The 17,500-nt window shown below is 46.3% G+C and overlaps 2 protein-coding genes across 3 annotated transcripts in view; one reads left to right on the forward strand and one right to left on the reverse strand.

Annotated features, from left to right (window-relative positions):
* Positions 1-11,589, reverse strand: part of LOC135103331 (gamma-aminobutyric acid receptor subunit alpha-4-like) — a 38,539-nt gene extending 26,950 nt beyond the window's left edge. Inside the window, exon 1 of one of the 2 annotated variants that reach the window (XM_064009355.1) lies at positions 11,385-11,505. In XM_064009355.1, the coding sequence (XP_063865425.1) occupies positions 11,385-11,435 (51 nt within the window). In that variant the 5' untranslated portion in view covers positions 11,436-11,505. Of the gene's footprint in view, positions 1-11,384 lie in introns of both variants that reach the window. The other variant, XM_064009354.1, reaches the window with a different exon arrangement.
* LOC135103332 (gamma-aminobutyric acid receptor subunit beta-like) overlaps positions 1-17,500 on the forward strand; it is a 277,770-nt gene that overhangs the window by 3,792 nt on the left and 256,478 nt on the right. The gene's annotated exons all lie outside the window — the stretch shown is intronic.

Below are 17,500 nucleotides of genomic sequence, written 5' to 3' on the forward strand. Positions count from 1 at the left end.
GAGGGAAGGAGGGAGAAGGTGCCCCTCTGCTGCTGCTTCTGTCTGGCACACTCACTGACGCTCTCATTCACCACAGCACGTATTGTGAAACTCTGTTCTCTTATCGTTCTTTTGTATGCGCAGCTCAACACGTACGTAAAAGCTCGTGTCATTCCCAGCAAGGGAATAATCTTAAGTTAGCAAGAAAGTGTTTTCTCATTATTCTTCTGTATATGTCGCCCAACACTTGCAGGCCCTTGTCACTCCTAACAAATTGGCATTCTTAAGTAAGCGAGTAATGTTCTCTCAGAAGGAGGTACAGAATGTTAATAGGGCTTCCATTTGCTTTTTCCTCATTGTTGATGCAGAAATCAGTGTTGGGTGATCACTAATATTATAAAGACACGCTTCTGAAAGGCCCAGGAACCTTCATTACAGTGCGTTTAAAATGCAGAGACGTTTGGGAGTACTAGTTAACTTAGAGAGAGAGAGAGAGAGAGAGAGAGAGAGAGAGAGAGAGAGAGAGAGAGAGAGAGAGAGAGAGAGAGAGAGAGAGAGAGAGAGAGAGAGAGAGAGAGAGAGAGGTTGTGTGTGTGTGTGTGTGTGTGTGTTTCTGCTTATGTACACAAGTGTTTCTACCTGTCTACGAGTCTCTACCTACATACTTCTCTCTCCCTTCCATCCGCCCACCTACTCACATACACACACACACACACACACACACACACACACACACACACACACACACACACACACACACACACACACACACACACACACACACACACACACACACACACACACACACACACACACACACACACACACACACACACACACACACACACACACACACACACACACACACACACACACACACACACACACACACACACACACACACACACACACACACACACACACACACACACACACACATGAGGAAAAAAACAGTCACTATTAAACTTCGCGGTAAATACGAAGCCTCAACAATTTTCAGTAATATTAGTGAGCGCAGCGGAGAATCGAAGAAAAAGGACAAAGGTCTCTCTCTCTCTCTCTCTCTCTCTCTCTCTCTCTCTCTCTCTCTCTCTCTCTCTCTCTCTCTCTCTCTCTCTTTGCTCTTGCTTTCTCTCCCTTTTATTTGGCCTCTGTCGGGTAGCAGTTGTAATATACTGAGTGTGGTATTGCATTATTAGTTCGCTAGAGTCGTATCTGCCCCGCTGCTCAGTTTAATAGGATTACAGGGACATTTATAATAGGTAACATTTTCTATTTTTATATCGAGTCAAGTCCTCCTCTTGTGATTTTTGCTTCCCTGTTTGTGTGTGTGTGTGTGTGTGTGTGTGTGTGTGTGTGTGTGTGTGTGTGTGTGTGTGTGTGTGTGTGTGTGTGTGTGTGTGTGTGTGTGTGTTCTATATCTTATTTTGGTCTTACGTTATTTTATTTAGATGTCATTCTTTTCTCCTTTTGTTTTAGTTTATGCAGAAATGGGAAGGAAGGTTTGCTGTTATTTTTACTCCGAATTCATCTTTGTTCGTGCCCAGTTTGTGTTTGTTTACGAAGGATCAGGAACGAATAATACTTATGTTCAGTTATATTTTAATTTATGTACGGACTAGGAAGGAATACTTGCTGTTATTTTTCCTCGAATGCGTCTTTCATTTGTGTTAGGTTAGGAAAGAACAGACAGGAGCGATAGTTATTCACATTATTTTCCTTCCAACGTCTTTCTTGTACTGAATACGCATCGATTTGCCGAGGAAACAGGAAAGGAAGGCTAGGAAGTAAGCGAGGACGGGATGCAGTGAAGGATAGATTGGTAATGGCGGTGAGAGGGGGTTACAAACACTGATTTGGCAACACTGAGAAAGGCTGACAAGCGAACCATCATTCTAGGTGGTGCGAGATGACGGTGGAAGCTTGGTGGGGGCACTGGTCTGTGTGTGTGCGTGTCTGTGATGGTCAGCGGGTGAAATTGCATCAGTGTCCCGGTGATGACCTCGTGGCCAGAATTATTGAACATTACTGCATGGAAAAAGTCACCGCGCTGCATCTTGTATGAGGCTCGTGTTTCTCTCATGATGCCAGAATTAGGGCCGTATCTGCGCGTAATTACTGTGGTGGTGTGCAGCGAAAGATTCACTTACTTATATTAGACTGCAGTTGTTTGTGAAAATGCTTAGGTGTTGGTAAAGGGAAATGCAAGTCGTGTATATTGATGAAATGTACAAATGACTGTTTAGTTTTCAGATTTTGTGTATTGAGTCTCTACAGGTGATTTATAAAAAGAGTGGCAGAAATTGCTAATATTCGAATGTAACTCTCTCTCTCTCTCTCTCTCTCTCTCTCTCTCTCTCTCTCTCTCTCTCTCTCTCTCTCTCTCTCTCTCTCTCTCTCTCTCTCTCTCAAAATACACACAGAGCGAGAGAGATTCCACGGCGCATTTCCTCGGAAGTGACATTTTGAGGCGAGGTGCGAGTGTAACAAGCTGCAGACTACAATGGGACGGTGTGGGGCTCAGGCAGCTGTATTACTGGACCCACACAGGTGAGAGAAAAATACACGGAAGTTGCTCGTATATAGACAGTTGGGATGGAGAATAACAGCGTGGCCTAACAAGCAGCGGATGCCGTATTATAGCATATAACGAAGGGCAAGAGTTCTTTTATCTTCTCTGTTTGTTTAACGTATATTCACAGACTTTCTTTCTTTCTATAGGCGCACGAGATGAGGAGCAGCGCTTTGAGATTCACGATATGACACTGGGGCGGGGAGGTGGGGGGGATAATTGTTCGATCTGTGAAGTGCCGGAGTAAAGGTTTTATCAGTGACTAGGTGTGTAGGGAATGATGTATTTTTTTATTTATTTATTTATTTTTTATTTAGGGGGGAATTCATTTTAAAGAGTCGCTGTTGTTAAATTCGTGTCTGTCTGACTTTTTTCTGTCTTTTTATTCATTTAGTTGTGGTGTCGTGTTTTATAAATCAGTCAGGCAATCAGTTGGTCAGTTTTATTCATTTATATACTTTTAACTTCTTAAATGCTACATTTCTTCCTTATTATCATCCACAGTTTTGATTCCTTTTTTATATTTCTGAAAAGCTTACTTTCTACTGCTCTTCACCAACACTGCTTTCTCTCCTGTGCCTCAAAAATCTCAGTAGTATTGCGTCATCCGAGCAACAGTGAGTAAAGCTTCACTACCTCATCACGTGGCGGCTGCTAGACTGGAGTGGTGGGTGGGGAGAAGCCTTCATCATTACTATACTACATCTCTCACTTTAGATTAGTGTAGGTTATCACAGAGAGCCTCGTAAAGGCCAACAAGTCTGCTTTATTTTGTTCATCCTTTCAGAGGGCATGTGGGTGATGCTTGGACTGGGTGAGCGAGTGAATGGGGTCTGTGCTCCTTCACTAGCGACTTAACAATGTGTAAAAAGGTGTGGGTTTATTGGCAGCCTGAGTGTCCTGTCGTGTTGAGGTGCGGTGGTGTGGTGAGTGATTAGCCCTGGGTCTGTCTGGCAGGTTTTGTTGTAGAGTCAGGAAGGCACAATTTTCAAGCGACAACCAGTTCACGTGTAAATTATGGATATCGTTGTATGATTATTTGATTGTGGTTTTGAATTGTAAATGTGTCTACTAGTTGATTTGTGTGTGTGTGTGTGTGTGTGTGTGTGTGTGTGTGTGTGTGTGTGTGTGTGTGTGTGTGTGTGTTGCAATATGTATTTGTTTATCTGTTTATCTATATCTTTCTATTTATCTTTCTTTGTCTGTCTGTCTGTTTGCCTTTCTCAGTCAGTCAGTCAGTCAGTCAGTCAGTCAGTCAGTCAGTCAGTCAGTCAGTCAGTCAGTCAGTCAGTCTCTGTCTGTCTGTCTGTCTGTCTGTCTGTCTGTCTGTCTGTCTGTCTGTCTGTCTGTCTGTCTGTCTACCTATAAAATGAACAATGCACAGAAGATAAAAAAAGTAATAGCTTGGCATTCAAGAACATCGGTAAGTTGAATCATTAATTAGGAACTTAAGTAACAAAACTGAAGGTACAAGCCAGGCATGTCCCCTCGATCCCCTTGAACAGAGCACCACATTATGAAGAGGCTCGCGTATTTCAGTAGTCAGGTGAGCTACAGTGGACAGGTGCATCCCCGCACATCACGCAGGTGGGATGATGAGGCTTGCTGCTGATTATTGCGGCAGGTAATTGCGGCGCCAAAAGGAACACCTCACCTCACCTCACCTCACCTCATCTCGCCTCGCCTCGCTCATGACAGATAAAAAAAATAGGCAATGCAATTAATTATATGCATCGTTGTTCTCGTAATTCCAGTAATCGGTGAAGACTGCAGGGCCGCGGTGAGAACTCGTTAGCAGCACAGCGGGATGATAGTCTCTTTATAAAGGCACGCTAATTAGTCTCTTACTCAATTGGCGTTTTAACCGTTTCAGCATTTATTTGTCTTATTTTGTGAACAAGACGCTTCTCCAACTTAGGACTGGCATCTCATTTCTATATAAATGTTGATGCCCTTAGCCAGGATTCCTCTTGCGTGAAAAAAACAAACAAATAAACATTAAAGAGAATCCCTAATATTATAAGAGGAGGCCTTTGTCAAATCAAGAGTCATGGAGGCTGCAGACGGTGACAGCACCCCGACACTTCCCGGGGATCGCCACCACGCCGCGGACAGACTGACACGCAGAGGAAATATCAACATTCCATTTTAAGGCCGCGATTCTTATGGCGGGATTGTATTAGTTTCCAATATAAGCTGTCTGCCGCATCGCCGCCGCCGCCGCCACCAGCACCACCGCCGCCTCAGGGCAGACTGGAGTGGCAGCTGGCGGCCAGACACTTGTGGGCGACCTGCATGAACCGCGGAGTGCCTTGAATTGCCGGCAGAGTGACATTAAGGCCTGTATTCTGAAGCGCTTTGTTCTCTCACCACGACTATTTTCCAAGGCCACAGAGCTGATTAGCCGGGTTCCTAAGAGTGTTTCTCCTGTTAGTAATGTAGAAATTGTATTAACATGTTGCTAGTACCATAAAAACATCGGTGCACTATGAATGTATCGGTGCACTATGAATGGGAAACATTATGACTGTACAGAACGAAGGAAGCGAAAACCGACCCACAATATCAACAGTCGACCGGATATTTACGGTATTCATCGGACCCCCTATGCAGCGATACGTTTTTTTTTTACCCATATTACAATGCAATACAAGGAAGAACAAGAGAATTAGGAGAGTGGGAAAGGCCAGTTGACACACACAAGACTGTTAGCCAAGAGTGCAGGCGACGAGGAGCGCAGGACAAAGGGAAAGGAGAGTATTGGCTGCCCGATTGGTTGATTAAATGGATTCGCAAAAACGGGATCAAGTGGCGTCGGTGGAAGACAAAAGAGGAAGTGGAAGCGCAAAAAAGAAGGAAGAGAACCAAATATTGAAGGAGAAAAGCAATCATCAGAGAGACAGAGAATACGAAATGAGAGAGAGAGAGAGAGAGAGAGAGAGAGAGAGAGAGAGAGAGAGAGAGAGAGAGAGAGAGAGAGAGAGAGAGAGAGAGAGAGAGAGAGGTAAAAATAAAACAACCACTGTATAATGATAATGAACAGTCTTGTCACTCATTGCCTTCATAAATGCAACTAACACACCACCACATTACCACACCACTCACTCACTCACTCGCTCACTCACTCCTATATTGCCTACAGTAATACTCATAACTCATAACTCATAACTCATATTTACATTCATTATTGACAGACGAGTAGGAGAGCAGAGTAATAATATGAAATTGTGGGAGATGAGAGGGACGATAAGAGGAAGAGAGAGTTGAAAGGAGGGGAAAGAGAGGAGGAGACGAAGAGAAACAGGAAGAGGAGGAAAAGAATGGAGAGAGACGTGGAAGAAAAGAAAAAAAGAGGATGAAAGGGAGTAAAAGAGACAAAAAATAGAAAGAAGAAAGAAAGAAAAAAAGGGAGCAGAGGCGGAAAAGAGGAAGAGTTGAAAAAAAGAAGAGAGAATGAAAAAAAGAAAAGGAATGAAGAACAGTAAGGAGGAGAAGAGAGAAGGAAAGAACAAGTAAGAGAAACGAAGAAAAAAAAACTAGTAACTTAGGGAGAAAAGAGGACAGGAAAGAAGAAAGTAGGAAGAGAAAGAGGCGGCTGAGGAAAGGGGAAGAAAAAGACGAGATAGAGAAGTGAAGAGAAGGATTAAGAGAAGGAAAAAGATGGGTTACGAAAGGGGGAAGAATAGTGAACGAGTAGGGTTGGGGAGGGAATGGATGGGGAAGGTTAGAGAGGAGGGGAGGGGGAGGTGATGGGTAAGGCTAGAGGAGGGGGGATCAGGGAAGGGAAGGCGATGGGGGGAGGATGGGGATGGTAATAATATGGGCTGTTAATATTGTAGTGGCTTGAGTTATATTCGTGAGTCTTGGCTGATTTATTGACCTCCTTACTTGCCCTTGCTTCTCTCTCTCTCTCTCTCTCGGTGGGCTGGTGGAAGGTGGGTATTCAGGATAAGGGGGGAAGGGGGGATGCACGCGTGTGTATAATTATTAAGTGGGGAAAATTTTCACAGAAGAGTCAAAGAGATGAAAATGAGGTTTACTTACTATCAATCAGAGTGAGAGAGAGAGAGAGAGAGAGAGAGAGAGAGAGAGAGAGAGAGAGAGAGAGAGAGAGAGAGAGAGACGAAACAAATATACAGAACAGACATACAGAGATCAAAAGACGAGTTTGTCAGATTTGAACGAAGACAAAATGCTGATTGAATCGTCCGCCTCCTGCACCTGTCCTGCTGTCCACCCGCCCACCTGTGTCCCAGCGGCGCGCACGTCCAGGAAGAGGCGAGGGAGGGAGGAAGGGTGGGAGGGAGGGAGGGAGGGAGAGAGAGTGAGAGGTAGGGCGGGAGCGGGAGGGGTTGCGGTGAAGGTAAAGCCGAACGATATGAACGGGGATAAAAGTGTAGAAAGTGTGAAGATTAGAAGGTGAGGGAAAGTGACAGTGAGGGGGCAGAAGAGGTGGAGGTGAAGAGGATGGGTAATGAAATAGGAATGGATGATATTTTCTATTTTTATTTATTTATTTATTTATTTTTTTATGCATTGACGTATTGACATTTTAACTAAATTTCTGAGTCCGCTCCTTTTCTCTACACATCTGCTTCCCATCATCTCATTCCCTCGTGTCTCCTCATGCCACTTTCTTCCCTTATCCGTCTTCCCCATTCTTACCTACCCCCTCCCTCCTGCACATCATTCCCCTCCTTCCCACCACACTCATCACACCACATCACACCACACTAATATCATTCACTCATTTCATTACTGCTTTCTGTTTTACTGTACACTATCTCTACACCTTTACTTGCCTCTCTCACGTCTCTCGCTTCTCTCATCTCGCACACCCTTTACCGTATTCTCACCTGTTGTTTCATTACCCACATTACCTACCTGCACTCACTCACGTTTACTCTATTCTTTTTTCTTCAGCTAATTCTCGTTTTTCTCTCTTATGCGCCTCTTATTTCTCTTTTATGCCTTAATCAGTGGTCTCTTTATCTCTGTTTATCCAATTCTCTTTTTAATCTCCATCCCGTAATTATGTACCTGTGTGTGTGTGTGTGTGTGTGTGTGTGTGTGTGTGTGTGTGTGTGTGTGTGTGTGTGTGTGTGTGTGTGTGTGCGTGTGTGCGTGCGCGCGTGAAGAAGACCTAAATACAAATTGACAAGACTTTCTGGTAATTGCATGAACCTCAGCTTAATAAGCGGGACAGTGGCGGGACAGCAGCAGGGCGAGGGAGGCTGAGGGAGGCTGAGAGTGAAGCAGAGGCGCCCATACTGAAGCAGGGGGGAGATGAAGAAGAGTGAGAGTGATGGGCTAGGCCAGTGGCGTGAGCTGGTGTGGGCGGCTGGTCGGGGAGAGGTGGTGGTGGTGGTGGTGGTGGTGGTGAAGTGAAGTGAAGTGAAACCGGATGTAGACTGCGGGAGGTGGCGGTGGTGGTGGTGGTGGTGGTGGTGGTGATGGCAGCGCGAGGGCGGACAAGGGTCAGGAGATGAACGGTGGCTGGCTGAGTGGAGGAGGGAGGGCTGAGGGGAACGGGGTGAGGAGAGCAGGGTGAGAGGCTGGGGCAGGACAGGCTGGGGCAGGGCAGGTGAGGCAGGCAGGAGAGGCAAGGCAGGTGAGGGGGTTCGTCTTTAACTATGCAACTTTGATACGAAGTGAGCGGGGGCGAGGATACGCTCTTCCTGGATTCAGCGCCATCTAGTGAGCCGTCCTGATGTTTCCCCATCTCTCCGCCGCCCACCTCACCGCTCCCACGCCTCCCTGGCCGCCTGCATGTTTCACCTCCTTATCGCCGCCTTCAGAGACGCGGCTCGCTTATATCTCCACCTCAGTTGGCATTTGGAGGGCGCAACAGCAGGATCTCCGCCTCACCCTCCGCCAGAAGTTCGAGGCGTTGGAGGCGGAGGAGGAGGCGGAGGCGGAGGTTCAGGAAGGGTTTGTCTGTGATATGACCTTTAAGGGACCTCTAAGCCTTCTCTGGGCCACGGAAAATGTTAGAGTTAATGCTGATAGGTGCATGGGATGACTGCCATTCACTGATGATGATGATGATGATGATGATAATGTATGTATATGTGTGTCCTTATGTCCATGTTCTTCCGTGCCCAGCCATGCATCGCCATATCTCTTCTCCTCCTCCTCCTCCTCCTCCTCCTCCTCCTCCTCCTCCTCCTCCTCCTCCTCCTCCTTCCTGCCCTCATCCGCCTCCCTCGCTCTGGTACCTGGCTACATTCAATAAGTCCCAATATGAAGTAGTACACTGGCGCTTAAATGAAATAATACTTAATTGGATTCTACGCTTCAATGAAACGCAGTCATTCCTGGTCTAATTCACCTGTGCTTTGCTCCTCTCTGCTTCATCTTACCTGCACTGCTCACTCACCCTTATTTAACGCTACGCCTTCTCACTCGCCATCTCTCCTGCCTCTCCCTACGCCGCCCCTGCCACACACGACCAGCCCACCATATGTTATCCTACTCTCTGGCTTACCGACTTTATATTTCCCTATGGTTCTGTTGTTTTCTTTCGTTGCATCGCCCCTTGATTTTCTTGTAGTACTTCTGTTTATATAACTTCCTCCCAATAAACTATTAAACTGTTAGACACACCCTTCTTAAGTCCTATTTCTCCTCATTCTCTTGTCAAATCCATACTTTGTTCCCGATCACTCCGCATTACATTATCAGTATGTACAATTCCACTGCAAGATTGATGCTTCCCTACAATCTTCATTCATTTCTCGGCTGCCTGTCTGTTCCACGTCACCTTAGTAAAAGTGCTACATGGTCTTGATACATACCAGAGCTTCATAAACGCCTTTCTTATTCGCTGGGGCTCAGTTGTCTTAGCGAGGAAGGTGAAGAGGTGAAGAAAGACGCGAAAAGGGAGAATACGCATCTTAACACTAGAAATCTGGGCGTGTATTTTAAGCCATCCTGACAGAACTTATCATGTCAGTCTGTCTGATCCTTCATGTCATCGCTGCTAGTAGTCTTAACCTGCCTAAATCCCTTCCTGTTCCTGTTCTCTCTCTCTCTCTCTCTCTCTCTCTCTCTCTCTCTCTCTCTCTCTCTCTCTCTCTCTCTCTCTCTCTCTCTCTCTCTCTCTCTCTCTCTCTCTCTCTCTCTCTCTCTCTCTCTCTCTCTCTCTCTCTCTCTCTCTCTCTCTCTCTCTCTCTCTCTCTCTCTCTCTCTCTCTCTCTCTCCTGTCTACAACTCGAACTGTTTCTAAAGAGGAGCATCAAGGCATCTCAGAAACCAAACTGCCTGTCTTTTGTTGGTTCTTCTTCCGTTTCTTTTAGGGAGAGAGACAGTGGGAGTGAGTGAGCTTTTCTTTAATCATTCATTCTGCCTTGATACATAAAAAAAATAAAAGTAAACAGAAAATCGAGAAAAAAAAGAAAAAAAAAACCATCCATCCAGCCAGCATAGCAAACACATAACGAAATCAAAGTTAAACACAGCAAACGAAACATAAGTAAACCAACAGGAGAGAGAAAGGAGAAAACAAAGAGACAGGAAGGAGAACAAATACATCAAATTGGCGAGGTGGGAGGGGAGGGCCAGAAAAAGGGGAAAGAGTGAAAATATCCTTTGTTTCTTTACTGCCGGCGAAGAAAGCTGAAAACCGTACATAAAGATCGGATATATCCCTTTGGTGTTAATGGGAGGGCGGGCCGGCTGGCTGGCTGGCTGGCTGGCAGGGTGCGGAGGAGGGTGGAAGGAAGGAGAGAGAGAGAGAGAGAGAGAGAGAGAGAGAGAGAGAGAGAGAGAGGGAGGGAAAGTGAAGGGAAGGACACCACGTGGGAGACACGGATAAGAAGGAGAGAGAGAGAGAGAGAGAGAGAGAGAGAGAGAGAGAGAGAGAGAGAGAGAGAGAGAGAGAGAGAGAGAGAGAGAGAGAGAGAGAGAGAGAGAGAGAGAGAATATAATGGAAGCGAATATAGAAAAAATACGGTGATAAAAGATAATTAAGACAGGGAAGGAAGGAAGAAAGAAAGGAAAGAAGAGAGAAAGGGAAGGAAGAAGAGATAATACATGAGAAAGAAGGAACGAAGAATCGATAGAAAAAAAAAAGGAAGAAAAGAAAATGTACAGAATTACATGGAAAAGAAACAGGAGAGAAAGATAGGAGGAAGAAGGGAAAGGGGATGGAGCGAAGGAGAAGAGAAGATTAATGGAGAGGGAAGAGGGAAGGAGGAAAGAAGAGGCAGGAACACGTAGGTGGAAAAGAGAAGGGAAGGGAAGGAGGAGAAAAGGAGAGGAGAGGAGGAAACGAGAGGAGAAGAGAGGAGAGAAGGATGACATGCTGGGAAGAGAGAGAGAGAGAGAGAGAGAGAGAGAGAGAGAGAGAGAGAGAGAGAGAGAGAGAGAGAGAGAGAGAGAGAGAGAGAGACCCCACCCATCACAACACGACACGATACAACACAAGCCCAACCATCCCCTGACCATCCCTGACCATCCCCCGACCACTCCGCACACCGCCATTAGCAGCGCGCCCCGTGAACACCACAGGGAGGGCTGGCCATAAAGAGCACGTACTGAGCTGTAAATGCCACAGGTTAGGGCGGCAGGAGTAAGCTTGGGTACTGAGAGGTCACGGGAGGGGAAGGAGAAGGGGGAAGGGAGAGAGTGGGCAGGGTTAAGCTTGGGTACTGAGAGGGTCACGAAAGGAGATGGGGTGAAGGGAGAGAGTGGGCAGGAGTAAGCTTGGGTACTGAGAGGTCACGGGAGGGGAAGGAGAAGGGGGAAGGGAGAGAGTGGGCAGGGGTAAGCTTGGGTACTGAGAGTCACGAGAGGGAAGGTAAGGGAAGGGAAGTTAATTGGAAGTACTCACCTCTTGTTTCTCGGAGAAGGGCCCCATTGATCTTACGTTCATGTTGACCATTATTGTTGTGGGCGGACCTGTCGGGGAGAGGGAGAGAGACGTGGGTGAGTGGTTGTGGTGGTGGTGGTGGTGGTGGTGGTGGTGGGGAGACAGAGCAAGAAAATGGAACAGTGAGAAGAGTGACAAGTAGGCATTTCATGAAAGTCTCCGCGGCATGCTAGGTAGAGGAGAGACTTGAGTGATGGGAGTAGAGAGAGAGAGAGAGAGAGAGAGAGAGAGAGAGAGAGAGAGAGAGAGAGAGAGAGAGAGAGAGAGAGAGAGAGAGAGAGAGAGAGAGAGAGAGAGAGTTTGTGTGGGAGTTCACTGAATTGACTTTTCACAAACTTGGAGGGCGAGTATGTGTGTGTGTGTGTGTGTGTGTTTGTGTGGTGTGTGTGTGTGTGTGTGTGTGTGTGTGTGTGTGTGTGTGTGTGTGTGTGTGTGTGTGTGTGTGTGTGTGTGTGTGTGTGTTTAAGTCAGCGTATATGCATGTATGAGTAGATGGAACCTTGGAACCAACCAGACCTTCCTTTCCTTCCCACTCCCTTCCCTCAACGCTGCCCGGACACAGGTACCTTCCTCTAATGACTCAGCCCCTGCACCTAAACACTACCACCCTTGTACTGCTCGTGTATTTGACAGTCGCTGGGGACACTACAAGACACCACACGATGAGGACAAGCCGCTGGGCACGATGGCGCACAGTACTCGTACATGACGCGAAACAAGAGAGGCGGTACTTTCAGTGTGTTTATCTTGTTAGTTTGCATGTGACGCTCGCTTTAGTGTTTGGAAGGTCGTGAGGAAGGTATTGTTGTGTGGTTGTGTGTGGAGGATTGGGGAGGGTCTGGAGTGTTGGGAAAGAGATGCTGTATTGGTGATTACTGTCCTATTGTTGAGAGTAAATGTAGCTTTTTTTCATTAATTTTAGTAGTTGAATACGAACATCCGGGTCTTACATATCATATCTGTTTTTTTTCACCTTCGGATCAGATTGATTTGTTGCGCTTTTTTTTTATTTTTTATTTTTACCTAATGTGTGCAAGAGAGAAGCGGCGACTGCTGTGTATATGAAAGAAAAAAAAATCTTCGTATCTTTTGTGGTCATTTGATTCCTTGTTCAAATATCTCATTCTTAATTTTCTTTGTTCATCTTAACCTGACTTCTTTTTTTTCTGTTAATGACACCCACACTTGATGAAAACTCCATAGACAAAACAATCAGTACTTAAAAGATTTTCCCGACCTCCCTTCACTTCTCCCCGCCTCCCTTCCCTCCCCCGTGACCCACATCAGCCGACTCAGGCGACCCAGGAAGGCACAGGTGGATGGAGAGTGTCCGGTACAGTGGGACACCTTCAAGTAGGGTTGGTGTCCCGCGCTGCCCGCCATCTGTCATTCCTCCTCCCTTCCTCTTAACATGACCCACCTGCAGGGGCGGCCTCTTCCCCCGTCCGTTCCCCTCCAGGCCCAGCGAACGTGACCCTGACACTCTCCTGCCGGCGTGGTGTTGCTGGCGTCTCTGAGGTGATGCTAAATGGTGTTCTGTGGTGGTGTTCAGCCATTTACTGTTATTTCGAATTTCCTGTCTTAGTCCATTCACCATTTAGTGTTGAGATCAGGCAAGAAATAACGGGTTCAATTTTAAGTGAGATTTAAAAGAGATAGGAAGAAACTGCTTCTCAAATGGAGTGGTTGGTACTTGAATTCCCTTCTTTTCTTATGTTGTTTGGCACTTAATTGGATGAGTAATTAGAGAGGGTTACCGAACCTTCTCATTACCAAAATAGATAACCGTAAATTTGATGTAATCCTCCTGTGATAGCCAGAGTAAAGTCAAAGTGATGCTGCGGTACGGAAGACTTTCATGGTAGTGTGTGTGTGTGTGTGTGTGTGTGTGTGTGTGTGTGTGTGTGTGTGTGTGTGTGTGTGTGTGTGTGTGTGTGTGTGTGTGTGTGTGTGTGTGTGTGTGTGTGTGTGTGTGTGTGTGTGTGTGTGTGTGTGTGTGTCACTGCATCGCCTTCTCTTCCGCGGGCCGTGTTCTCAAGCGATGCAAAATGAAGGCGGCGGATTTCTGACCTTACTTAATCAATTTACCTTATTCCTTTTATATACATTACTTATATTTATTTATATATTTATTTAATCTTTATACCAGAGAATATGTTACTCTTGGTTTACTTCTTTCCTCCTCTTCCTCTTCCATCCCCTTCTTGCCTCTCTCTCTCTCCCTCCCTCCCTCCCCCCTTCCCCTCCCCTTCCTCCCCTTCCCCGCTGCCTCTCCACTGTCATGTTTTACACAGTTCTCCTCCTCTATCCTTTCCCCCTGCCTCCTCTCCTCTCTTCCTGCCTCTGTCACTTAAGTCTTATTCTCTCTCTCTCTCTCTCTCTCTCTCTCTCTCTCTCTCTCTCTCTCTCTCTCTCTCTCTCTCTCTCTCTCTCTCTCTCTCTCTCTCTCTCTCTCTCTCTCTCTCTCTCTCTCTCTCTCTCTCTCTCTCTCTCTCTCTCTCTCTCTCTCTCTCTCTCTCTCTCTCTCTCTCTCTCTCTCTCTCTCTCTCTCTCTCTCTCTCTCTCTCTCTCTCTCTCTCTCTCTCTCTCTCTCTCTCTCTCTCTCTCTCTCTCTCTCTCTCTCTCTCTCTCTCTCTCTCTCTCTCTCTCTCTCTCTCTCTCTCTCTCTCTCTCTCTCTCTCTCTCTCTCTCTCTCTCTCTCTCTCTCTCTCTCTCTCTCTCTCTCTCTCTCTCTCTCTCTCTCTCTCTCTCTCTCTCTCTCTCTCTCTCTCTCTCTCTCTCTCTCTCTCTCTCTCTCTCTCTCTCTCTCTCTCTCTCTCTCTCTCTCTCTCTCTCTCTCTCTCTCTCTCTCTCTCTCTCTCTCTCTCTCTCTCTCTCTCTCTCTCTCTCTCTCTCTCTCTCTCTCTCTCTCTCTCTCTCTCTCTCTCTCGCTCTTCCTCTCCCCTTTTCCTCCTCGCTAGGCACGTCCCCTCTCTCTTGTCCAGCACTGAGGGGTGTGTACAGCGCCATGTAGTGGAGGGGCATGCCTGGAGTGGCGGATAGATGGCGTTGAAGGGCCATGTTTGGGTTTATTTAGTTAGTTACTCTGTTTACTTGTTTGGGTATTTGACTGTTTGGGTATTGAGTGAGTGTCTCTGGTTGTGTTGTATTGAATGATGTGTGTGTGACTGTGAATGAGTGACTGATTGGGTGAGAATGAGAGGGAGGGAGGGAGGGAGGGAGGGCTAGTGAGTGTGAGTGTGAGTGAGTTTCCATTACCGTATTTATGTATTTGGTCTCCTTCCCACTTCCTCGTTCTTCAAGTTCTCTGCTTCTTCTTTCTTCTTCTCGTTTTTCTTCTTCTTCTGCTCTTCTTTCTCATGTTCTTGTTCTTTTTGTTGTTGTTGTTGTTCTCTTTTTCTTTTTCCACCACCACCACCACCACCACCACCACCGCCACCACCACCACCACCTGGCGCCTGAGAAGTGTGAGCGCTATCTGTCTCAAATCACTTGCTGGATTACCTCGTCTCTCTCTCTCTCTCTCTCTCTCTCTCTCTCTCTCTCTCTCTCTCTCTCTCTCTCTCTCTCTCTCTCTCTCTCTCTCTCTCTCTCTCTCCTTTGCGCCCTTGACTTGACACACTTGATGATTTACACACACACACACACACACACACACACACACACACACACACACACACACACACACACACACACACACACACACACACACACACACACCTTGTCAGAGAACATTCCCCTCTTCACTCCTTTCTTGCTCTTTCTTGGGAGTGTTAAATGTCTAGTTTTTTTTTCTTCTCTTTTCTGTCTCCGTCGTTCTTTCTCGGGTGCTTTATTTTTTTTTTCCCCCTTCTTTGTTTCCTGTGCAGCCTGGACCTTGTTGATGGCTTGTCTGAAGGTCAGGTGCCCCGCTCGCTATCTGCCATCAATATTTCACCCTGATCCTCTGAACCTCGACATTCCTGCTATTCCTCCTCCTCCTGCTCCTCCTGCTCCTCCTCCTTCTCCTTCTCCTCCTCCTCCAGTTTCTCTCATTCCTCGTTTTAGTTCTCTTGGATAGTGGTGTTGCTGTTGCCCTCTGTTCTGTGTTATGTCACCCCTTCCTCGCTCCTGTATGTGTGTGTGTGTGTGTGTGTGTGTGTGTGTGTGTGTGTGTGTGTGTGTGTGTGTGTGTGTGTGTGTGTGTGTGTGTGTGTGTGTGTGTGTGTGTGTGTGTGTGTGTGTGTGTGTCGTCCTTCCTCCTCTCCCTGTTCTGCTGTCCTCCTCCTCCTCCTCCTCCTCCCTCAACACACAACCACTTTTCTCTGTTCTTCTTCATCTTTCGTTTTGTTTTGCTGTTCTTCTTGTTCTCTTCCTTCCTCCTCTTCCATCTCTTCCTCCTCCTGCTCCTCTTCTTCCTTCTCTTGTGTGTGCGTCTCTTCTGCATTTTTGTATTTGTTTGTTATATATTTTATTATTGCTCTTGATAATTTTATTTGTTTTCTTTCTTGTTTGTGATTCACTAAGTATATATATGAATCTCTCTCTCTCTCTCTCTCTCTCTCTCTCTCTCTCTCTCTCTCTCTCTCTCTCTCTCTCTCTCTCTCTCTCTCTCTCTCTCTCTCTCTCTCTCTCTCTCTCTCTCTCTCTCTCTCTCTCTCTCTCTCTCTCTCTCAGCCACTCTCAAGATGCTTACACATGTTTTCAGACGAATTCATTCCCGCTTGTCTCTCTGTGCCTCTCTGTCTCTCTGCCTCTCTCAGGGTACGAGTCTTGGTGCTTCTGTGTTGGCAGGTACTCGTCCCGCCTCTGTTCTTCACTTATATCTTACCTAACGCGTCGCCTTCTCCTCCTCCTCGTCCTCCTTCTAATTCTTCTACTTCTACTACTATTATTAATGTTTGTGCTTACGTAAGCTCTTGGTATGTTGTGAAATTTGTTTGTTTATTGATTTGTTTAGATGTGGTTGTGTTTTTTTTTTTGTATAATGTTCAAATGCTGTGTCTCTTGTTACGTGTTGTTTTATGGGCAGTGTTGCTTTGGATCCATATGAATGTTAAGTGTTGTGTATCTATGTGTTCCGTCCTCTCAGGCGACGTAATGGTGCTTGTGGTGCTAATGTGGTGTTGTGTGTGTGTGTGTGTGTGTGTGTGTGTGTGTGTGTGTGTGTGTGTGTGTGTGTGTGTGTGTGTGTGTGTGTGCGTGCATAAGTGTATCTGCGTGCTTGCTAATGAACTGTTGAGTGTCTTTGATCTCTTGTAATGATACCCGATGCTTCCCATGACTCAAGATGCAGGCGGCGTGTTTATCATTACACGTGCTTATCATTATCATTGTTTGTATTGTGTGTGTGTGTGTGTTTCTGTGTGTATGTGTGTGTGTGTGTGTGTGTGTGTGTGTGTGTGTGTGTGTGGGTGTATTGCTTCTATTGCGACAGGATAACATTTCCAAGGGCACCTGGTGACACGTGGCACTCCTGAAGTGGTCATAGTTTGCAAGAGCGGCTTAGTTACCTGAAAATACCTGGATTAGCCTTTCATCTTCTCGCCTCAACCCGTTTCCATTCCAATCTCCTCCACTTCAAGTACTGGTAATATGTTTGATTAGCCTTTCACCTCCTCTCCTCTCTTCTTTCCTCTTTTCCATTCTCTTCTCTTCCTGTTCTCACGGCCTCCCTCTTCATCACATCTCTAACTTCCTCCTCCTCCTCCTCCTCCTCCTCGGCGCCCCATAATGGAACCATAATATATGCTCCCTCAGGTCGCCTCTCCCAATTCCCCGCCTTTTAGTCCTTTGTGTCTGAGCAGAATGGAAAGGAGTAAGAAAGGAATCGATGTTTTTGAATCACTCTCATACATAAGCGCTCCTCCTGAAACACACACATAAACACACACACACACACACACACACACACACACACACACACACACACACACACACACACACACACACACACACACACACACACACACACACACACACATACACATGGCGGGTATTAGTGTTGTTGTTAGTGGTGGTGGTAATATCAGTGTTGCTGTTGTTGTTGTTGTTGTTGTTGTTGTTGTCGTCAGTGTTTAGTAAGCTGTGTTGTGTCA

Source organism: Scylla paramamosain, chromosome 9, assembly GCF_035594125.1.
Source record: "Scylla paramamosain isolate STU-SP2022 chromosome 9, ASM3559412v1, whole genome shotgun sequence".
In the NCBI taxonomy this organism is placed as follows: Eukaryota; Metazoa; Arthropoda; class Malacostraca; order Decapoda; family Portunidae; genus Scylla; species Scylla paramamosain.